Source organism: Quercus suber, unplaced genomic scaffold, assembly GCF_002906115.3.
Source record: "Quercus suber isolate HL8 unplaced genomic scaffold, Cork oak 2.0 scaffold_338, whole genome shotgun sequence".
Taxonomy (NCBI): domain Eukaryota; kingdom Viridiplantae; phylum Streptophyta; class Magnoliopsida; order Fagales; family Fagaceae; genus Quercus; species Quercus suber.
In genome coordinates, this window is record NW_027069790.1 from 132715 (window position 1) to 155560 (window position 22846).

The following is a 22846-nucleotide window of genomic DNA, read 5'->3' on the forward strand; positions in this document are numbered from 1 at the left end:
CCCATAGATTAAAGTACACACATTTTAAGCTATGAGTGTTTTCTATTTTTTTTCTTAAAAAAAGAAAAAGAAAAGTTATGAGTACCATATTAATTCATGTCACTATATATGCTTACAAATATGTTGGGAATGTATTATTCATTTTCATGTTAACATATGTAAATCATGGAGTTAACAAAAATTAAAACAAAAACTTATATATATATATATATATATATTGGATCAAGTCTTGGCGATTTTAAAAAAACTCAACCTATCACCTAATTTGACCCACCATTTTAGTAGTTGAACCAGCACAACTCACTTGAAAATCAATGTCATATCTAGATGGTGCGGAGTGGAAATTGGAAACTGGAGATGATTAGTTAGTTTGGATGGATTAACGGGGTCATTGCATAGGCCTACTATTTACCATTCTTAACTATTACACTCAAGAATTAGGTCCTTTAAAATTTTAAATAATATGATATTAAATGCAATTTCAAATTTATTAAATTCATTCCAAACAATAAAATGGATCAAACTGTAACGGAGAGCCGCAGAAACCTAGTGCAGCTTGGCCTCAATTACTTCTTTTTTTCCTCTTTTGTTTTGCATTATGTATATATATATATATATATATTTCTTTTCACTAAAGAATGACAAGCTAGGATAGAAAGGGCGTGAGAGAGATTCAAACAAGCCAATGATCTTGGCTTCATGTTGTTGAGTTAGTTTGAATGGCAATATTCTTACATATCAGACACTCGCATAGGAGGTGGGCTCCACGGTGGGTACCACGTGCAGGGCCTAACCGGAGCACTGCTTTGAGATTTTATTTTTATATATATGAGATCTTGATATATTCTTCCCCCAGGCCTAAACTTTACCCGTATGCATTTGTAATCGAATTCAAAGCCTAGATACGTATCATAGAGAGAGTGACATGCTCAATATCCTATAAACAAAGACAATAAGTTAAGTTATAATAAAAAGATAATATAGAAAAGGTCCCAAAACAAGTTGCAAACCATAAAACCCACTTGGTAATATTCTAAAAACTTTGATACGAATTCGGTTCACTATAAAAGCAATTCAAGGATTAGTTTCATTACCACATAGTTTTAGAGATCTTGATATATTCTTCCCCCAGGCCTAAACTTTACCCGTATGCATTTGTAATCGAATTCAAAGCCTAGATACGTATCATAGAGAGAGTGACATGCTCAATATCCTATAAACAAAGACAATAAGTTAAGCTATAATAAAAAGATAATATAGAAAAGGTCCCAAAACAAGTTGCAAACCATAAAACCCACTTGGTAATATTCTAAAAACTTTGATACGAATTCGGTTCACTATAAAAGCAATTCAAGGATTAGTTTCATTACCACATAGTTTTATAAGTTGTCCAACATTTGGTTTTGGTGGCTGCTTAAGTAATGGCTGACAGTTCGATTGCCAGGCTCGAGGCACAGGTGGAGATAAAGGCAGATGTAGAAAAGTACTATGGCTTCTTTAGGAACAATTTGCATCGTTTGGTTCAAATGTTCCCCAAAAACATTAGGAGCTTTCAAATACAAGAAGGAGATGAGGTCAGGGCTGGCTGTCTGACCCATTGGAAATATGACCTCGGTAAATTACAATTATTTATACCTTTCTATTAATTATTTTTAATTGAAATTTGGCTAGATATGGCAATATACAGTAGTGTCAACAATCAAGTCTATTCTCAAATTTTTGGGGTTTTGCTATAACTTATCATGTTAGTGAGAGTAAATCACACACTTTGCCGTCACAGCTTTGTCATAACTTTGATATGGTAGGTTGTGGGTGGTGGAGAATAAAATGGTGGGTCTATATGAAAGGGACATGCAGCTAGTCATAGTCTACCACATATGATAGTTGTGGAAAATGATGCGGTAAAAGGCGTGATCCTAAAATTACTTGTTCTTTTTTTGCTATTCTATATTAAATCTAAAGTCATATTTTCAATTATTTTCTTAATTTAGCTGTCATGTTTTTACTATTTTTTTACAAAGTTCTCTACTAATGTTATTTTGGGTCTTTCATTACCTATTTTTTGTTACCTCAACTTGAATAGGCACACTCTTTCTTATTGGTGCATTAACCATTCTCCTCTGAGCATAACCAAACTATCTTAAGTAGCTTTTCATTATCTTTTCATCAATAGGAGACATTCTAATTATGATCTCATCTTTAAGTGAATTTTCTAGTTTTGAATCTTATCTTTTCGTGTACTTACATTTATTCATCTTAATATTTTTATTTCAGTTAAACTCATTTTATAAGTATGTTGCTTCTTAATAGCCTAACATTCTGTACTATAAAGCATAACGGGTATTATGTCTTATAAAATTTCTCTCTAAGTTAATAGGTAATCTACTATCACATAATATTCTTGCTGTACTTCTCTTCACTCTTTCGTTCCTTATTTGTTATGAGAAAATTGGTTTGATGAAAACTGATTTGCTCATCTCATTCATTGAATCAAAATGCTGTACATATATATACAAAAGAAAAGACCCAATTCAATTATGTAACTAACTTAATAGATTGATGCACGTGTGAATAGAGACTAACAAACATAACAAACTCTTACATGTGCTTGACTTCTAAACTAACTATATTTACATACAAAGCTACACATCGTTTACTGTACAAACATCAGCTAAACTACACTGTCGTTTAGACAGACTTGTACATTCCTTGAGCTGCTTCAACTCTGTAGCACAAGACATGATCCCTTGATGATTATCTAATCCTTCAATCTTTGTATCATCTGCTCGTATACTAGCTATTACATTATGTGATTGTCTGGCCTGCTCTGGTGCTTGTCTAGCCTACTTTGGTGCACTAGTTGCTGCATTATGTGGCAATCTAAGCTGCTCTGGTGTGGCAGTTGTTGCTGCATTATGTGGAAGTCTGAGTTGCTCTGGTGTGGTAGTTGATGCTGCACCATCATGCCTTTGATACTCCCCCTCAAGATGGACGGAGGAAGAGTATGTATTGATTAGTCCCATCTTGGACACCAATTCAGAAAATTGCTTGTAACCCAAAGCTTTAGTTAATAAGTCTGCTAATTGACAATGAGTTCTCACATGATTCAACTTAATCACTTTAGCTAACACTTTGTCCCTCACAATGTGACAATCAATCTTTATATGCTTGGTCCTTTCATGAAATACTAGATTGGATCCTATGTGACAAGCTGATAGGCTGTCACAAAACAACAATGCTTCTTTGTCATGCCTAATCTGCAAGTCCTTTAACAAATAAAGAATCCACACAATCTCACAAGTTGACACAGCCATGGCCATATATTCGGCCTCAACTGAAGACCTTGGTACAGTGGCCTGCTTCTTTGATTTCCAAGAGATTAATGAGTCTCCAATAAAGATGCAATACCCTGTTACACACCTCCTTGTACCTGGACAAGATCCCCAATCTGCATCACTCCTTTTGACATGGAGTTATGAACTTGTAGAGAAGAAGACTCTTTTCCCGTTCATTCTTAAGATAATGCAAGACCTTAAGAGCAGCTTCATAATGAGGCTTTCTTGGCTTTGCCATAAATTGATTTAGCCTGTGGACTACAAAGGTGATATCACGCCTGGTGATGGTCAAGTACAATAGTCTCCCTTTCAGCCTTTTGTATTGACTTGGATCATCAAGCAACTCACCCTTATACTTGCAATGTATGATCCATAGGAACTTTGTAGGGTTTGCATCCTAGTAAACCAACATCCTCCAATATCTCTAGAGCATATTTCCTTTGACACAAGGAAATTCCTTTTTTTGTTCTAGCCACCTCCAAACCAAGAATATCTTAATTCCCCTAAATCCTTCTACTTAAACTTCTGGTCTAACAAGACCTTAAACTCCTCAACCCCTTTTTGATCATTGTTGGCAATTGGGACATCATCAACATAAACTAGCAACACAATGAAAGACTCATCTTGTTGTCTAGTGAATAAGGAGTAATCTGCCTTAGACTGAACAAAGCCAAAATCAATTAGGGCAGCAAAAAATTTGGAGAACCACATTCTAGATGCCTGTTTAAGACCATAAAGTGATTTATTGAGCTTGCAAACCATTTGTGACTGCTCCCCCTTGCTGTGAAAGCCTGGTGGAAAAGACATACAAACTTCCTCATGCAAATCTCCATGAAGAAATGCATTGTTTACTTCAAGCTGACTGAGAAACCAGCCTTTCACAGTAGCAATAGCAAGACACATTTGACAAACACCATCTTAGCAATAGGAGGGAAAGTGTCAATGTAATCCAGCCCCTCCTTTTGGGTGAAACCCTTAGCAACCAATTTGGCCTTATACCTTTCAATTGAGCCATTTGACTTGTACTTCACTCTAGACACCCACTTACAACCTATGGGCTTCTTACTAGGTGGCAATGAAGTAAGTGTCCAAGTGTTGTTAACTTCCAATACCTTAATCTCAGCATCCATAGCTTCTTGCCACTTGGGTATGCTACTGCTTAATGATAGAAATTAGGTTCTGTGATTGAAGAAATGGCACAACATATTGATTTGTAGGTAGAAGAAAGGTTAGCAAAAGACAAATAAGAATGAAGGGGATAAGAGGTACCTGAAGTGGAATTGGAGGAAATTGGAATGGGAGTTGATGTGACTTAGTTACAATGATAAACCTCAAATAGGGGTGTCAATATTTGACCCAACCCACGAACACGACACAAACCCGACACGGGTTTTTGCAGGTTAGGGTTAGGCCTTAATGGGTTTGGGTCATAAACGGGTCAATCCGAAAGTGACATGATAAGAAACGTGTCATAGATGGGTCAACCCGCGTAACCCGTAATAGACACGTTTGACACGCCAATTTATTTGCATCAACCCAAAATGACCCACTTAACACAATCTGTTTAACTTGTCTAACAAATAAATATTCATTTTATTTTAGATTTGTCAAATACCTTCTATATCCAACATATATTGTAAATTTAAAAAGAAATGTGAGTAATTACAAAAACTTACAAGGGATATAATTGGAAATTGAAACTTTACAAATCTTAGATCTCTAAGCCCTTCAAACCCTAAATCTCTAAACCATCTTATAAATATATATATATATATATATATATTTCAGTCGTAATACTCACTCTACTATCTTATAGTATCATGCCCAATTCTCAAACTCAAATTCTCAAATTGGTTATTGCTCTCTCTCTCTCTCTCTCTCTCTCTCTCTCTCTCATGTGTTTAGTGAGTTTTAGAATTAAATAAAACCATTTTCTTGGTGTTTCAAAATTCTACAGCAATTTTTTTTTACATAATGTTTTTGTTCTGTACACTTTAGTTTACTATTTGCTCCAATTCTTTTAATATTGACATTTAGCATTTGGTGAGTTCTAAGGATATTATACTTTTGTTGAACTTATGTTATTTTATTTTTGTTAAACTATGTTATTTTGAATTTAGGTTGAAGTGTATGCACTTCTTTTGGAGTATAAAGAACTTATTTCTAGATGAATGTTGTATTTTTGTTGAACTATATTATTTTGAATGTGAGTTGAAGACTTGAAGTGTATGCACTGCTTTTGGGATGTAAAAAAAATTATTTCTAAATGGATATTATATTTAATATTATGCAGATTGAAATGGGTTGTGCTACATTCGTGTCAACCTAACACAACTCGTTTATTAAGCATGTTAAATAGGTTGGGTTAGGTCAACTCGCCTTTTTAACGGGTCGGGTTAGGGTTGAAGGATCATGACACAATTATTAAATGGGTTGGGTTAGGGTTGAGCCATTTAGTCGAATATCCTTACCTTGACACGACACGAACCCAACATGCTAACCCGAATTGGCACCCCTAGCCTTAAGGTAGGAAGGTGGCCTGGTAGGTCTTGTTGATCTCCTAAGAGCAACAGATGGTTAATCAGATGCATCATGTGCATCAAGAAAGTCTTGAATATCCTCATCAAAATCATGATGAATTTGGACAATAGTGTCATTAGAAAGAGGCAAAGAAGAGGAAGGAGGAGTAGAGAAAGGAAAATCAAGAAAATTAGAAGAAGGGGTAGTAGGAAGGACATGTAAAGGTTTGAGACTAGTACACTCAAGAGATGTCCTTGAGGAAAAAGGGAAGACTGATTCATAAAACACTACATCCCTGGAAAGAAAAACAATATGAGAATCAAGGTCAAAAAGTTTATAACCTTTGACATTGAAGGGATAGCCTAGAAAAATGCATTTTCTTGCTCTAGGAGTGAATTTGTGCTTATGAGGAGTGATATTGGTGGCATAACACAAGCAGCCAAAGGTTCTAAGATCTGAATAGGAAGGAGGTTTATGAAAAAGAAGTTCAAAAGGTGTCTTGTGATTAAGAAGTGGAGAGGGAAGCCTATTGATCAAATAGACTGTAGTGAGAACACAATCTCTCCAAAAGGATAAAGCCCAAAAGGATAAAGGAACATTAGATTGTATCTGCAATGCCCTAGTAGTAGCTAGTATATGTTGATGTTTCCTTTCCACTATTGAATTTTGTTGTACAGTGTAAACATAACTTAATTGATGAACAATTCCATTGGAACTGTAAAATTCAGGAATGCTAAACTCTAAGGCATTATCAGATCTAATGGACTTAATTTGGTTCCAAATTGGCTAGGAATCATGTTATAGGAAGACGATTAGAGGTCTAACATCAGATTTAGCTTTTAACAAGAAAACCCAAGTTGCTCTAGAAGCATCATCAACTATAGTAAGAAAGTATTTGTGACCATTATATGTTAAAACAAAAAATGGACCCCAAACATCCATATGAACTAGATCAAAAGGATGAGAACACTTATTATTATTGAAAGGAAAAAGAATTCTCTTCTTTTTTACCAAAGGACAGACAGTACAAGTCTTATTACAACAATTCTTAAGGAAAAGGTAAAACATGGCTCAAAGACTGAACCTTTACATCAGAAGGGTGCCCAAGCCTTGAATGCCAAAATGAAAATAGATTGTTGGAAAGGGAGGAAGAACAAGCAGCAGTGAAAGTCTTGAAATTTTGCTTGGAAAGGAAATTAGTAAGAGAGGCAATAGCTTGAGATAAGCTTGAATCTTGTAACAAGTATAAGCTATCATGCATTTGGCCTATTCCAGTTGTGCTCCAACACGTAAGGTCCTATATAAAACATAATTTTGACAAGAAAACAAGGCATATAGGTTGAGATTTAGTTAAAGCACTGACTAACAGGAGATTGAAAGTGAAAGAAGGTACACAAAGGACATTGGTAAGAGTGATGTGAGAGGAGAGTTGTATGGTTCCAATATGTGTAACAATAGCAGCTTCCCCATTAGGCAGTTCAACCATAATATGTGACATTTCAGAAATAGAAGTCAACAATTGCATTGAACACACTATATGACCACTAGCACCAATATCAATAACCCATGTATTAAGACCATAAGCTCTCCTATTAACTATTTTAGCAAAAAATATTGAATGCTTAAAGTTAATAGGATTACCTACAACTACATTAGATGGACAAGCTACAGTATTGGCCACATGGGATGCTTGACCTTTTGTGGATTGCTAAGTAGAGCAAGAACCAATTAAGGTCAGAAGCTGTTGGTATTGATCATGAGTGAAAGCTGGAGCTTGAGATGCAGGCATAGCTAAGGCAAAATCAGTGACTCCGGTAGATGCATTGCCTTGAATCAATTCAAGATTGGAAGAAACCTGATGAGCAGTTGCATTTTTGTTGTTCTTTAACTTTGTGTGAGTGCCTTTTTTTCTTTAGCACACAGGCCTAAGGATCCTGGGCCGAATAATTGTGGTTTGGTGGACTGGGCTTGGTTCATTGCAGCTAAGGGGCTGTTTAAGAACCAAGTGGTGCATAGGGCAAGTTTCCTACAACACAAATAAACTAACAAGTGAGAATATTTGTATTGAATGACAACAAAAATAGCAGAGAAATGCAAAGTAATCAAGAAATACAAAAAATAGTGGTTAGGGATCCTTGGATTAATGAGAGGTACTTTATTAATTTTCTTTGATCATAGTTACAGTGTGCTCACTAAGACGTGATATAAGGTTCAAAAAAACACAAAAATTACAGACTTTGATGGCTATCTAAGCCTCTAAGACTTGCAAAGTTTGAATCCTTTTGAATCCAAGTATGTGCTATAGTGGCTGTTTCTGGGATACCGAGAGATGTTTCTCTATTTTCCTTGAATTTGACAGAGTTCTCTCCACAATTTTTCCTTGCTTATTCACTACTGCTTTCGCCCTTTTTATAGTGTCATTCTAGGGTCCTGGGAGACTATTGATTGCCCTCTCTTGTTTCCTTGGGAACCAGAGCCCGTTTTGTGCTTATCACTTAGAAGGCCGAGCCTTTCCTTGTTTCTCATAATCTCCTCCTTTAGGTATTGTTTCTTTGAAAGCCCATGGCGGACTTTCCATTCCAGGGTGTGCTTGGAGAGCTGTTCTCAATTTCATGTTCCTCAAAACTTCTTACCTTTTCAAACCCAGCTTTTGGTCGTCCTCCCTTTTGTCATTTTTCCCAAGTGAGCGGAATCCATTTCTGCTGGGTCGAAAATCTTTCCTATTGCTCCCTTTTATAGCTCCTCATTCTGGATTCCTCAGGGTACCATTCCTTTGTTCATAAATGGTTGCTTTATACCTTTTGATTCCTTACTGTATCACTGGGCGCTTGAGAGGGACCCATCTGTCCTTCATTCTCTGTGCTCTTTGGTACTTTCCTTTGAGCCGTTTTAATCCTATTTAGGCTGTGTTGTGCATCCTAGGGATCTCGAGCCCCTGATAGTCTCTGGGATCCCGGCCTAGTTCTTCTTATTGGGCTTCTTTTGGCTTACTGATCTTGGCTGGTTGGGCCTTTCCTTTACTTCATGGGTTTTAAAGCCTGTTCCTCGATGGGTCTTTGGATCCCAACTCTTTGGGCCCCTCATCTTTTTTTTTTTTTTTTTTCTCTCTCTTCATTACATAAGCCCAACTCTTTTAATTCTTTAGTTTTATTTCTCATGGGGTTAGCCCAATATGTTATTTCTTTGGGTCTTGGGCTGTGATTTTTTTGAACCTCAACAAACTTGAAACCTAGTGGGAAACCATGCAGCTTATAACACTTGTCCACAGTGTGGCCCAACTTTCCACAATGAGTACAAAAAGGTCTTTCTTTCCCTTTAAAATTGTTTCCTGAACTCTTGGTAGCCAAGACAGTAGATTCAACTTTAACAGCAATAGTGACAAACCTTTGCATTTCTTCTTGAATGAACAAAGAGTGAGCCTTATTGACAGAAGGCAATGGCTCCATTAACAGTAACTGTGTTCTCACTTGAGAAAATGAATCATTCACTCCCATAAGAAACTTCATTGTGAACTCTTTAGCTTGAAGATTATTTAACCTCTAATTAATGCTACACACACATTTTCCACAAGTGCATTGGGGAAATGGACTAATATTCTAAAGCTAATCCCACAAGACCTTGAGTTAAGTAAAGTAATTAGTGAATGATTGTTCTCCCTGATGAATCTCAGCAATTTTCTTTCGAATATTGAAGACCTTAGTTCCCTTCCCTTGGCTAAACGTGTCTTTGAGATCAATCCAAATCTCAAGTGCTGTGTCTCTGTATATGATACTTGCTTGGAGTTTTGGTGAAACAGAATTGATGATCCAAGTACCAACCATGTTGTCAGCACGAATCCATGCTTGAGCAGCTGTTGGTGAATTCACCAATGGAGAAGAAATGGTTAAAGAACCATCTATGAACCCAAGCTTGTTCTTGGTAATCAAGGATTTTCTCATTGATCTCGCCCAAGTAGGATAATTTTGTTAGGACATATATGTTTCACTTGTTAAGAACATATGTCATATTTTTTATGTAATTGGCTAATCCTTTGACAAAACACAATCAACTTGTAATTTGGTAGTTCTAGGTGTTTTTAATACTTCAAGAAATAAGGTTTCAAGATTAAGTGTTGAAGTCATCAAGTTTGTCCAAGAAACAAGCTGAAGAAGTGCACAGTCATTAAATCTCGACACCTGCTCGACACCTTCTATCTGTCGAGGTTTATAAAATTAGAATTTCTAATATGATTTCTTGGGATTTGTGGATGTGTCTTTGGGCCTTCTTTTCTTCTAACCCTAGGAATATAAAAGGATTGTTTTAAGGGCCGTCAAAGTGTACACAAGTTGCACAAGCATTAAGCAAACTCTGTTCAAGCAAATTGTGACCGAAGACAAAGTTATGCCCTAGTTCATCTCTTCTGAAGAAGTTGTTGTGTATGTGCACCTTTGGTTTTGTGACCAAGCATCTTTTTGATCTTCATCGTGAAAGAACTAAAGAACTTTACAGCCAATAACTCTTTCTAGTTGGTGATTGAAGTCGCGTACTAGGATCCGCGCAATTGGTTAGTCATGTACTTGGGAGCCGTGCATAAAAAGGGGAAACTGTCACTATAAAACAAGTCTAATTGGGTATTGGGGTAAGAGTTCAACTGCAGGTTGGTAAGGTACTTGAGATTCCTTTACTTGTAACTTTACTTGTAACTGCTTGTTGTGATAATAGTGGAGTTTCGGGAGTGGTGACCTAAAAATTACCCAGTGGGATTCTTGCCGTTAGGTTTTCCCCATCCGTAAACAAATCACCGTGTTATTTATTTTCTGTTGCATAATTAGTTTATTGGTGATTTGTTTGTATTACCACGTGTTTGCATGTTAAATTGATTAATTAATAACTTGGCTAATTGATTAATTAATTTAATCACAAAGGGTCAATATGTTTGTGGCCTATCAAGTGGTATCAGAGCAGACACACTTTAATTAGGTTTAATCTTTGCTGTGTTGATCTATTGACCCCTGTTTGTTATGGATAGAGGACAGTCATTAATCATATCTCCTTTATTTGATGGCACTAACTATGCATACTGGAAAGTACGCATGAGAGCTTTCTTACAGTCTTTAGATGAAAAAGTGTGGCAAGTTGTGGAGATTGGCTGGACCAAGCCAAAAGAAGCGCTGGCCGATTAGGATGAATCCAAGATCAAGGCGGCAAACTTTAACAGCAGAGCGTTGAATGCCTTATTTAGTGTAGTCACCAATGAGGAGTTTAAAAAGATATCCTCCCCACAAACTGCAAAGGACATGGACCATCCTTCAGACAACTTATAAAGGTACAAAGGCTGTCAAGAATTCAAAACTTCAAAGACTCACTACAAGCTTTGAAGAAAAAAAGATGGAGGAGGATGAGTCGTTCGATGAGTTCTATGCCAAGCTCAAGGACATAGTGAACTCAGCCTTCAATCTTGGGGAAACCATTCCTGAACCTAAGATTGTGAGGAAAGTGCTAAGATCTCTACTCGAGAGATTCCATGCGAAGATTACTGCTATAGAGGAATTAAAGGTTATTGACAAGATTCCTTTGACTGAGTTGGTTGGAAACTTGCAGACCTACGAGCTAGGATTATCTAGGATTGGCAAGTCAAGTAAAGGCAAGAGCATGGCCTTGAAGGCAAAAAGTAGTGACACAGATGAGTCTTCCAATGATGAAGATTCCAAGATGAATTCCTACATTACAAGGCAATTCAAAAAGTTTATGAAGAATGCCAATGGGAGGAACTTCGACAAGGACTGCAGACAATCCAGCACTTCTCAGTCTAAGGGCCAAGACAAAGGGAAAAAGGATGTTAAGGATGGCAGTCAGTACACTGTTCCTGCAGGACCAAAGTGTTTTAGGTGTCATGGATTCGATCACATGAAGCAAGAATGCCCCACATATCTCAAGAGCATTGGGAAGAGTAAGGCACTTGCTACAACCTTGAGTGACACTAAGTTTGGAGATGATTCTGACAATGAGGATGACAGAATCTTAAATGCCTTCACTACCACAGTCAATCCTACTGAAGGGATTGTTGAAGACATGGAAGAAGAAGAAGAATTGGTGGATTCTATGTGTGAGAAGATGGATGATCAAGATGATATCCATACAGCTTATAAGAAGCTTTACAAGCTCTCTGAGCAGTATGAGAAACTGTATAGGCTGGCCACCAAAAAGCTCAGTGATGTAGAACTTGATCATGAAGAGTTTTCCACAAAGTTTGATGAAGCTAATCAAACGATTGGTGCACTAAGATTTGAGAATAATTTCTTGGCTGAGAATACCAAGAAGCTTGAAGCGGAGCTGTTTCAAGTCAGAGCTCAATTGGAGAGGACCTCAAGTGCAAAGCTTGATGAGATGCTCAACATTCAAAAATTTGCTTCGGATCGAATAGGTTTAGGGTATGGTCTTTCTTCCTCTAATATTGCTTTTACTAGTGCTACTGTGTTTGTTTCTCCTGCTAATAATACTGAAATTGAGAACACTGTTGTTAAAACTGAATTAGCTAGTGAGAACTTAGACAAGGGTAAATCTATCCTAGGAGCACCCCCTAAGTAGGATAAGAGAGATGTTAAAAACCCTAGGACTAAGAAAGCTAACTCTCAAAAGCCTAAATAGAAGAATCAGCATCTCTGTCATCACTGTGGAGCTGCCGGACATACTCGACCAAATTGCTACAAGTGGTTAGCCACTCAACAAAGCAACGGCATGATCACATTTGGAAGCCAAAATTAGCTTCAATCCTCTCTTGTTCCTCTTGGTGATCTTCTCAAAGCCCTCATGTTTCTTTCGAACTTGAATGGTTTCAATTCTTCCCCCTCATCGTTGGTTCAAGGGTTTAATCAAAGAAAAAGTTCTTCCAAAGTGTGGAAGAAAAAGGACTCTAAGTGATTTTATCACTTTCTTCTATCTTCTTGTTTTTGTTTGTTGCATTACTTGTGTATTTTGAATTTATTTTGAGTCAATCTAGTTTTATGCTTTGCTTTGTTTAACATGTTTTTGCTTGTTTGTTTTTTAGTTTTGTTTATTTTGTTTTTCGTATAAAAATAAAAAAAAAAATTGAAAAATCAGAAAAATACAAAAACAGTGTGTGTTTTGTGTACATTGGTACTTATGTACCTTGGATTGCCATTGAAATAAAGTTTTCTAAACTTTGTATCATCTGTAGCTTAGATGAGCATCTCTATGCACAACTAAGTAAGTGAGCTTTGTGGCTCTTGTTTGTGATGAGAAAGATTAAGTTATCTCTTGAACTTAATACTCGTATAACTTTTTTTGACGGGTAAGACTAGAAAATCCTAAGAGAAAAGTATAAATAACCATCTCACCACTATTGTCTGCCAATCATAATATGACACCTGTATGCTTCGGCATAGCAAAAGTGCAGTGTCAAAGACATCCATATGCTTCGGCATAGCAAAAGTGCAATGTCAAATGCTTAACATCTTGGGTATTTCTTTTCTCTCTCTTATATGCCTATGCATGATATGCTAAATAAAAGAAAATATGCAAAGAAAATAAAAAGCAAAAAGATAAAAAAATGCTTTAAATATAATTGCAAGCATGTATTTTAGGAGATATGAGAGTTATAGGATGTATCTCGAATGTAATAGTCCTTATTAAACAGTTATGATTATGTGTGAGTTAAAGTGATTTTCCCATATCTCAAATCGTCATAACATGTACACACATATGTAATATTGCGATATTTTTCGCACACAATACGCAATATTCTTTGCTACTCTTGATACATGCGCAAGTACAATATGATTTGGCCATCCCAAAGGTTTTACATGTGCTAATGTATGCTCATTAAACTGTCTTGATTTATTTTTGAAATATAAAATTGGTTAAACTTGTTTAGTGCGTGTGTGTATTTTTGAGAATCTATGTGCTTAAAATTTCTGTTGAGAGATAAATTTTGAGAGCTTAATATGTTAATTGGATCATTGGTTGAGTTGCATGTTGGATTGCATTCATGTCTATGTTTTTCTCTTCTCAAAAAATTGTTTTTAAAAGCAACCTCGACACCTCCTTGACACCTCCTCGATACCTAGCTATCTGTCGAGATTCTCAAGCTTTTTCTTATTGCACTCTCGACACCTGGTGTATCGATCGAGCTTCTGTTCATAATTAGGTGATTCTTGTTCCTTAATACCTTTCGACACCTGTAGCTGTCGACGTTCATTTTCTCAACACCTTCCTCAACAGATGTCTCGACACCTCTCGGCACCTTAGCTGTTGAGATTTATTGAGGACTCTATATAAGCTCCTTGTGCGATCTGGTTCTCACTTTTCTCAACAAACACTTTTTTTTTCTCTTCTAAATACTCTTCTCTCACTCAAAACCTTCAACCCATGTGATTTTCAGCCTTTCTTTGCTTTAAATCACTTGGTATGGTCTCTTATCTTTTTATTCTTCATGCATTTCATGATTTGAAACCTAGATTTTGGAATTTTTTGAAAAATTTTGGGGTTTTTCAAAATTGATGAGTGTTTATTGAAATTTTGGGATGAGTTTTCACTTACATGTGTTTAAAATCTCATGCATTGCATCACATTAGCATTATAACAATATTTTCATGCATTTAGATGTGTGCAATCTATTTGTATGCTGATAGGTTTGGATTGGGCTGAGCCCATGATGTATTTTCTTTTGCATGTCATATGTTCATGCATTTCCTATGCATACGTACTCTCTTTTCAATATATTTGATATATTTGAATTGCTTGAGACTGTTCTGGTTGTCTTTCTCTCTCTCTCTCTCTCTCTCTGTCTCTCTCTCTCTCTCTCTCTGTCTCTCTGTCTCTCTCTCTGTCTCTCTCTCTCTTTGTGTTTATGTTAGTTGTGTCTATGACACCTAAACGTAAGTCTGCTCCGTCCTAGAACCCTCTACTTTCTAGGACATCTTCATCTTTTGATCCTACTCCTTCTAACATTCGGTTCTGTGATAAGGATGCTCGTAAGGCTTTCTCGGAGAACTTCTCTAGACGACGTGTTCATTTGGAACGCCAAGTCATTTTAGCGAACTTCGCTGACACTGACCTTCCCTCTGTCATTCATAGTCGGGGATGGGAGTCATTGTGTGATGTCCTGGTCACTTGTCCTCTCGTGCTTATCCAGGAGTTTTACTCCAACATGCACGGGATTGATTGTTCAGTACCTCTTTCCTTCACTTGCGTTCAAGGTACGCCCTTTGCTGTCACACCGCAGCTTGTTGCGGATGTGCTTCGTGTTCCGAGGGTAGTGCATCTTGACTATTCTAGTTGTGAGCTATTCTAGTTGTGAGCATCTGCGGACTGTGTCCAAAGATGAGCTCATGGCTGCTTTTTGTGTGCTCCTTGCTGATTGGGGTGAGCATCAGTATACACCATGTAAGCCTTTTTCTAAAGGCCCCCGCTTCATAAACATGGTGATGACTTTTGTACTCCATCCACTCTCTCACTACAACTCCATCATAGAGCCTCGTGTTCGATTTTTGTTATCTCTACTTGAACATCTTACCTTAGACTTTCCTTTTCATTTCATTCTCTCTTTTATAGATGTTCATTTAGATTCAGCGTCCCGTGATAAGCTTATCTTTCCTTCCGCTATCATGAGGATCTTACGCCATTTTTCTGTCCCTTTTCCTGTATCCGACCACTTTACACACATTTGTACCATAGATGCCGCTACCGTAAAATGTAGTGCAGTGCAGTTTAGGTCATGACATCCGGATTCCACTCCTCTCTCCCGTCCACCTCCATCTCGTTCTACTCCATCCACATCCGCTTCCTCCACTTCCATGGGCAATGTATTACTTGGAGACATCATGGCGCAGCTACAACGTATGGATGCTCGCTTTGATACACTCTCTACGAAATTGTATCAGGTGAACATTCGTGTTGGTTGTATTGCACGATGGCGGGCGACTATGGGTGGCTTTGCTCCTAAGGCTTCTCCTCCTCCACCTCCTTTAGTGGCTTCTGATTCTAATGCTGAGGATGATGATGATGATGGTGATGATGATGACGCTTCAGATGATGATAGAGATGCTATCTCTACCAATAAGATGTCTACTTGACATTCTTACCCTTTGTCACTTGTGACAAAAATGGGGAGTAGTTTTGGATATTGAGAGTAGTCATTCTTAGGGGGAGAGTTAGTGTGGGACATTTTGTTAGAGGGAGAGTACTGATATGAGGGATGTAGTGAGGATATGATGTATCTTTTTTTTTTTTTTTTCCTTTTCTTTTCTACCTTATTAGATACATTATTCTTGTACATTAGGTCTTGTGACCAGTTTTTACATACATTATACTTATTTTCTCTATATGTTGATGTATGGTTCTTTCACCTACCTTGCAAGTGTTGTTTCTTTTCTTTCTTTATACACATACTTCTTATTACTTGTATGCAATCTATTATTTCTATTTCACACTAAGATGCCTTGATGAGTTTTGTTTAAAGTGTTTCAGAAATACAGGTTGTCAAAGTCTACTTGCCATAAACTCTCTTCTTGCAAAGTTTTTCAAGAGTTTGTATTAAGATAGATTTTATTGTATTCAACAAGTGAATATGAGTTGAGTGATTTATGACTTCTCTCATATGTTCATTTGTTTGTTGTGCTTTTGTCACGAATTGCCAAAGGGGGAGATTATTAGGACATATGTGTTTCACTTGTTAGGACATATGTGTTTCACTTGTTAAGAACAAATGTCATTCTTTTATGTAATTGGCTAATCCTTTGACAAAATGCACTCAACTTGTAATTGGGTAGTTCTAGGTGTTTTTAATACTTCAAGAAACAAGATTTCAAGATCAACTGTTGAAGTCATCAAGTCTGTTCAAGAAACAAGCTGAAGAAGTGCACAGTCATTAAATCTCGACACTTGCTCGATAGCTTCTTGACACCTTCTATCTGTCGAGATTTATAAAATCAGAATTTCTGATCTGATTTCTTGGGATCCGTGGATATCTCTTTAGGCCTTCTTTTCTTCTAACCCTAGGCATATGAAAGGATTGTTTTAAGGGCCGTCAAAGTGTACACAAGTTGCACAAGTATTGAGCAAACTCTGTTCAAGAAAATTGTGACTGGAGACAAAGTTATGCCCTAGTTCATCTCTTCTGAAGAAGTTGCTGTGTATGTGCACCTTTGGGTTTAGTGACCAAGCATCTTCTTGATCTTCATAGTGTATGAACTGAAGAACTTTGCAGCCAACAACTCTTTCTAGTTGGTGATTGAAGTTGCGTACTGAGATCCGCGCAATTGGTTAGTCACGTACTTGGGAGACGTGCATAAAAATGAAAAACTGTCACTATAGAACAAGTCCAATTGGGTATTGGGGTAAGAGTTCAACTGTAGGTTGGTAAGGTACTTAGGATTCCTTTACTTGTAACTGCTTGTTATGATAATAGTGGAGTTTCGGGAGTGGTGACCTGAAAATCACCCGGTGGGGTTTTTGCCGTCAAGTTTTCCCCATTCGTAAACAAATCACCGTGTTATTTATTTTCCGTTGCATAATTAGTTTATTGGTGATTTGTTTGTGCTACCACGCGTTTGCATGTTAAATTGATTAATTAATAACTTGGCTGATTGATTAATGAATTTAATCACAAGGGGTCAATACGTTTGTGGCCTATCAAATTTTCTCCCCTAATCAATGGTTGAGAGGTGAGAAATGCTCTTGGATTCTCTCTAGGATGTAAAAACAGAGGGTCATTGAGATTGTATGAATCTTGTGAAGAAGATGAAGATTCAGTGATGGAAGCATTAGCTGCTTTTGTGTCTGCCATTAAAGAAACTGAAAAAAGAAAAGCTTGAAGAAAGCAACAATGGTGGATGAGAAATTGAAAAATTCCCAAATTTGATCTGATAAACCCTAGAAATAGAAGCGTCTAGAAGTTTGCTTTAATACCATATGAGAAAATTGGTTTGATGAAAACTGATTTACTCATCTCATTCATTGAATCAAATGCTGTACATATATATACAAAAGAAAAGACCCAAATTAACTCTGTAACTAACTTAATAGATTGATGCACATGTGAACAGAGACTAACAAACATAACAAACTCTTACACGTGCTTGACTACTAAGCTAACTATAGTTACATACAAAGCTACACATCGTTTTCTGTACAAACATCAGCTAAACTACACTGTCGTTTAGACAGACTTGTACATTCCTTGAGTTGCTTCAACTCTGTAGCACGAGACATGATCCCTTGATGATTATCTAATCCTTCAATCTTTGTATCATCTGCTCCTATACTAGCTATTACATTATGTGATTGTCTGGGCTGCTCTGGTGCACTAGCTGTTGTATTATGTGGCAATCTAAGCTGCTCTGGTGTGGGAGTTGATGCTGCACCATCATGCCTTTGATATTTGTCATTAATCTAAGATATTGAAAGCAGTTAGATGGGGATTATAAATTTATACATAGTAAAAAGGGGAACGCTCCATCTGTTATGTTGCTAAGAATTTGGGACTAATACATGAAGGGAAATATTTTATTTTGATCCCTTCATAATTAATTATGGAACTTTCTAGTATAGGAAGTGAAGGGATGAGGTGAATCTGTTCAATACTTCAGGAGATTTACTTATCCCCTCATGATTAATGCATCCTGCAAAGTTCCTATATATTCTAGACACCACAAGTCGAAAGAATCAATTTTATGTAAGTGAAAAGGAAATTCCTAAAGGATTATGGAATAAATTCTCCACTTTTGATACTTAAGTTTTATCACGAGGAGTCGAGGACTATAAAATGGTAGTGTGATGCTTGTTGAAGTTCATTCCACTTCATAAAAAATAGAAATTGTACTAGCCTGTAGACACAAAAGAATTTAGGCACTCACCACACCCTCTCTCTACTAAATGATTGTAAAATTTATTTATGAATAAATCTTATGTGAAATGCATAGTTTTTTTTTTCCCCTCACTTTTCTCTTTACTGTTACTGTCTAGAATAATGAATTGAAGACAAACAAATGCTTCAAATTGGAAAGATTTCCTAAATTTGAATGATTTGACAAAATTAAAAACCTTAGAACCTAATATGAAATAAGCTGTAAACCCTAGACTTTTTAAGTTATTTCCCAAAGAAATAAGTATTTCCTCACCCAAATTTCTGTGTCTATATCTGCTATTAATTAAGTCCTTTTTTTTTTGGTGGTGAATTTGTATCAGGGACTCCTATGACAGCGAAAATAAAAATCGAAGACATTGATGATGGAGATATGTCAATAACTTTTAATGTCATTCAAGGGGATGTGTTGAGGATTTACAAGAGTTTTAAGGCAAAAATTCAGGTTCTCAAAGTGCATAAGGGTGCTGGCTCTGTGGAGTGGACTTTAGAATTTGAGAAGGCTAATGTTAATGCCCCTGATCCAGAAGAATATGTGGACTTTGCAGTTAAGATGTCCAAAGGACTGGATGCTTACCTTTGCAAAAACTGATATTAGTCCTTGCACGTAATAATTTCAGCATATGCTAATCCTAGCTATTATTTACGACTTTGCACGATTAAGTACTAGCAGAAATTGCAATGAATGGTGTATCTTATTATCTGATGAAGCATCTAGCTATCTATATATTGTACATCTATCTGATGAAGCATCTGTTGAAGTCATCAAGTCTGTCCAAGAAAACAAGCTAATAGTGCAAATTTATTAAAGCTTGACAACTGGCTCGACAGCTGCATCTATCGAGCTTAAGAAAGCTGTCTCAAGCCCGTAAACTCGACACCTCCTATCTGTTGAGATTTAAGAAATTCAGAATTCTGATATGATTTCTTGGGATCCGTGAATGTGTCTTTGGGCCTTATTTTTTCATAACCCTAGACATATAAAAGGATTGTTTTAAAGGCCGTTAAACAGTTCACAAGTTGTACAAGCATTGGGAAAACTCTATTGAAGCAAATTGTGACTAGAGACGAAGTTTTTGCCCTAGTTCATCTCTTCTGAAGAAGTTGCTGTGTATTTGCATTATTTGTGCCTAGGTTTTGTGCAAACACACAATAGCATTCATCATAGGTTCCATTGTTTGGTGTTAGTCCATAATTGAAAAACTAATTTAATATACTTATCATTACATAAGTGTTTGACAAAAGGCCTCCAATAGGTACTTTGATTTCTTATTTTTCATATGATTTGTCTTCTTTTGTATTTATACTAAAAAATCTCCAATGGAAGAGCTTAATGCTCTAAAACATTGAAAGATAATTTCAAGTAGTATATGCAGTAGGTGATTGATGGAAGATGTGATTTGCAAATTGTCCACCATCTACATCTGTGAATAGATTAGAGTATAGACCATAAACAATCAATTAGCCATTAAAACACAAGACCAAGCAAATTAACGCAGAAACATTAAAAATATATATATATCTAAAAAATATTTCAAATAAATCGACTAAATTATCCACAAGCAAGAAACTTAATGACATTTGTCTAAGACAATAAAAGATGTACTGCAGAGTGCAGATGTCCTAATGAAATGGAGAGAGAAACTAATACTGCTAGCTAGCTAAAGATCTACCAATCTACACTAGTTGGTGCTACCAATCATTGAAATGAATGGTCATCATTTGAAAGCTTTTGACGCTTATTTGGGTCATTACAGAAAAAAGGCATCGATGGTGACACTTGATGAGAAGGCATCGATGTCGACACTTGATTATTCAGAATCAGAAGCATATTTGGGTCATAACCGGGAGAAGGAATCGATGTTGACACTTGATTATTCAGCGATGCCTGCTGATAAACACAGTAATTGTAGTAATCAGATTGCATTGCAGAGATGTTCTTGAAAGGATTTGTAGTGCACGACCAATCTTGGTATCTACATGGCAAATTTAGGGTCTCTACAGAATTCGCTAAAGGAGGAAAACAGAAACTTTGTTGATTGCTCTGGACAGGAGTCTCAAAAATATTACCGCCCATTGCTTGAAATGGATCATGGAACCCAGGCATGTCAATGAGAGTAGTAGCGTTACTGTTTTGAGGAACTTCCAATAATGCACTAGGTGCATTTTGATCAGATTGAAGCATGTAGTCATGGTCATATATCATTTGTGCCATAGGATCCTTGAATTCGAAATACTCCATCGGCTCATTTTGAGGCAAAGATGTGGAATTTGGAACCTCCTGATCTTGAGTATAGGCTTGGGTTGATTTCTTATTCGATTTTGATTCCTTTTCAGTTTTCTGATAAACCCTGCACAAAACTGAGTCATCCAACTGGATAATTCAATGATAGTCAGTTTGAGAATGAAAGAATTTAAGAATAAATAAAATACTACAATTATATTTGAAACGTATGCACAAAAACTCTAAAGAAGATTCAAATAGCATTTTAATGAGTCATATAAAAGCTAAAATGAAAGGATATATAAAATTTGCATACCTTCATGTCACCTGGACTCCTTTTATCTCGAGGAGTGTCAACTCTAAATTCGTGCATAATCCAATTAGTCTTCGTACCATTTGGAGCTTTTCCTCGATAGAAAACTAGTGCCTTCCTATACCCAATTAGGGCTTTGTCGAATATAATATGCTTGTCAGCTCCAGTAGCTTTCCAATATCCGTCACCAGCTGCTCGGTTTGGACGGTTTCCATTTAAATACTTTCGATCTCTCGGAGTAAAAAAGTACAATTCATTTTCTCCACATTTCTTGTTGTTTGCTGTTGATCATTGAGATACGTTAAAATATATATAAAATAATATGAAATGAAAGTATTTGATGCCATATCTGTTTCACAAGGATACACTTCATACATGTAGGTGTGATTGTGTTATTAGTGCTTAGTGCTCACCCGTCATGTTGACTTATCTATCTATATAATAATTTGAAGTCTATAAACCGTTTGGTCACGTTAATTACATATTCTAACTTTGAAAGAGAGTTCAAGAATTAACTTAATAGATAGGCTATATATATATATATATATATACCCTTTCAAAGTTATAAATATCAATATGCAGAGATACAAAGATTACACTATATAATTAAAGGCTTAAAGCAAATATCAAAGAAATTAAATTCTATAATGATGTGGTGAAACTTGAATTTTACACTCTCCAATCTCAACATGTCAAATCATCATATTACATATTAAAGATATGCACAACCACACTCAATCAATTGTAATATTCATTTGAAAATCCAACTCAATTGGGTGTTTATTGAGATATTATAAGATGTGGTAAGATGTATAGGGCTTTAAGTAAAAAGCTGATGATGTGGCAATCTTTTATTGGATAATGTAAAACATAAGTTTTACACCCTATTCTTACAAATTACAAATTCAATATCAAAACCATGAAACTCACTCACCCTTAATATACTACCAATTACGGCTAAAAATTACCAACCCAAAAAAAAAAAAAAAAGTTGTAGACTTTCATATTAAATATTGTTTAGCATATTAGTTCCATGCAAAATTATGAATATGACCTTCAATGCATTGGAAAACATCAAGTTCCATTCAACTCAAGACATGAACGATTAATTTTTTATTAAAAAAAAAAAAAAAAACAACAACAACAACAAAAAAACAAAGGGATATTTGAAGATTAACCTGCAAGAAATTCGGGGTTGTGGTGGTATAAGTTAGTCTCCACGATCTGGTTGGGAGGGAGGGGCTCGTTGGAAACCTTCTTATTCAAGTAAAACCTGACAAGCTCATCGTCAGTGGGACAGAACCTATATCCAGGTGGGAATGTATCAAAAGGGAATGTATCAAAAAGTAAATCAAGAAGAGCTTCTTCTAGTTCCATCCCCTTCCTGATGTTTATCAAGCTTGATTTCCTATTAGATTTTGTTTTGGGATCAGTTTTCTTATAAATCCTGCACAAGACTGAGTCATCCAACTGGATAACATAAATGCAATAGTCAGTTTGAGAATGACGGAATTTGTGAACAAACAATTACTACAATGATATTTGAAAAGTAAGCACAAAAACTTAAAAGAAGATCCAAATAGCATTTTAAT

General features: G+C 36.3%; 1 protein-coding gene across 1 annotated transcript; it reads left to right on the top strand.

Moving 5' to 3' along the window:
- The first annotated feature begins 1374 nt into the window (after positions 1 to 1374).
- LOC112006645 (MLP-like protein 34) lies at positions 1375 to 19466 on the top strand. The gene is made up of 2 exons (XM_024038950.2): positions 1375 to 1614; positions 19041 to 19466. Exons 1-2 carry the CDS (start codon positions 1422 to 1424, stop codon positions 19307 to 19309), a joined length of 462 nt encoding a protein of 153 aa, XP_023894718.1. The 5' UTR covers positions 1375 to 1421; the 3' UTR covers positions 19310 to 19466.
- The last annotated feature ends 3380 nt before the right edge of the window (positions 19467 to 22846 follow it).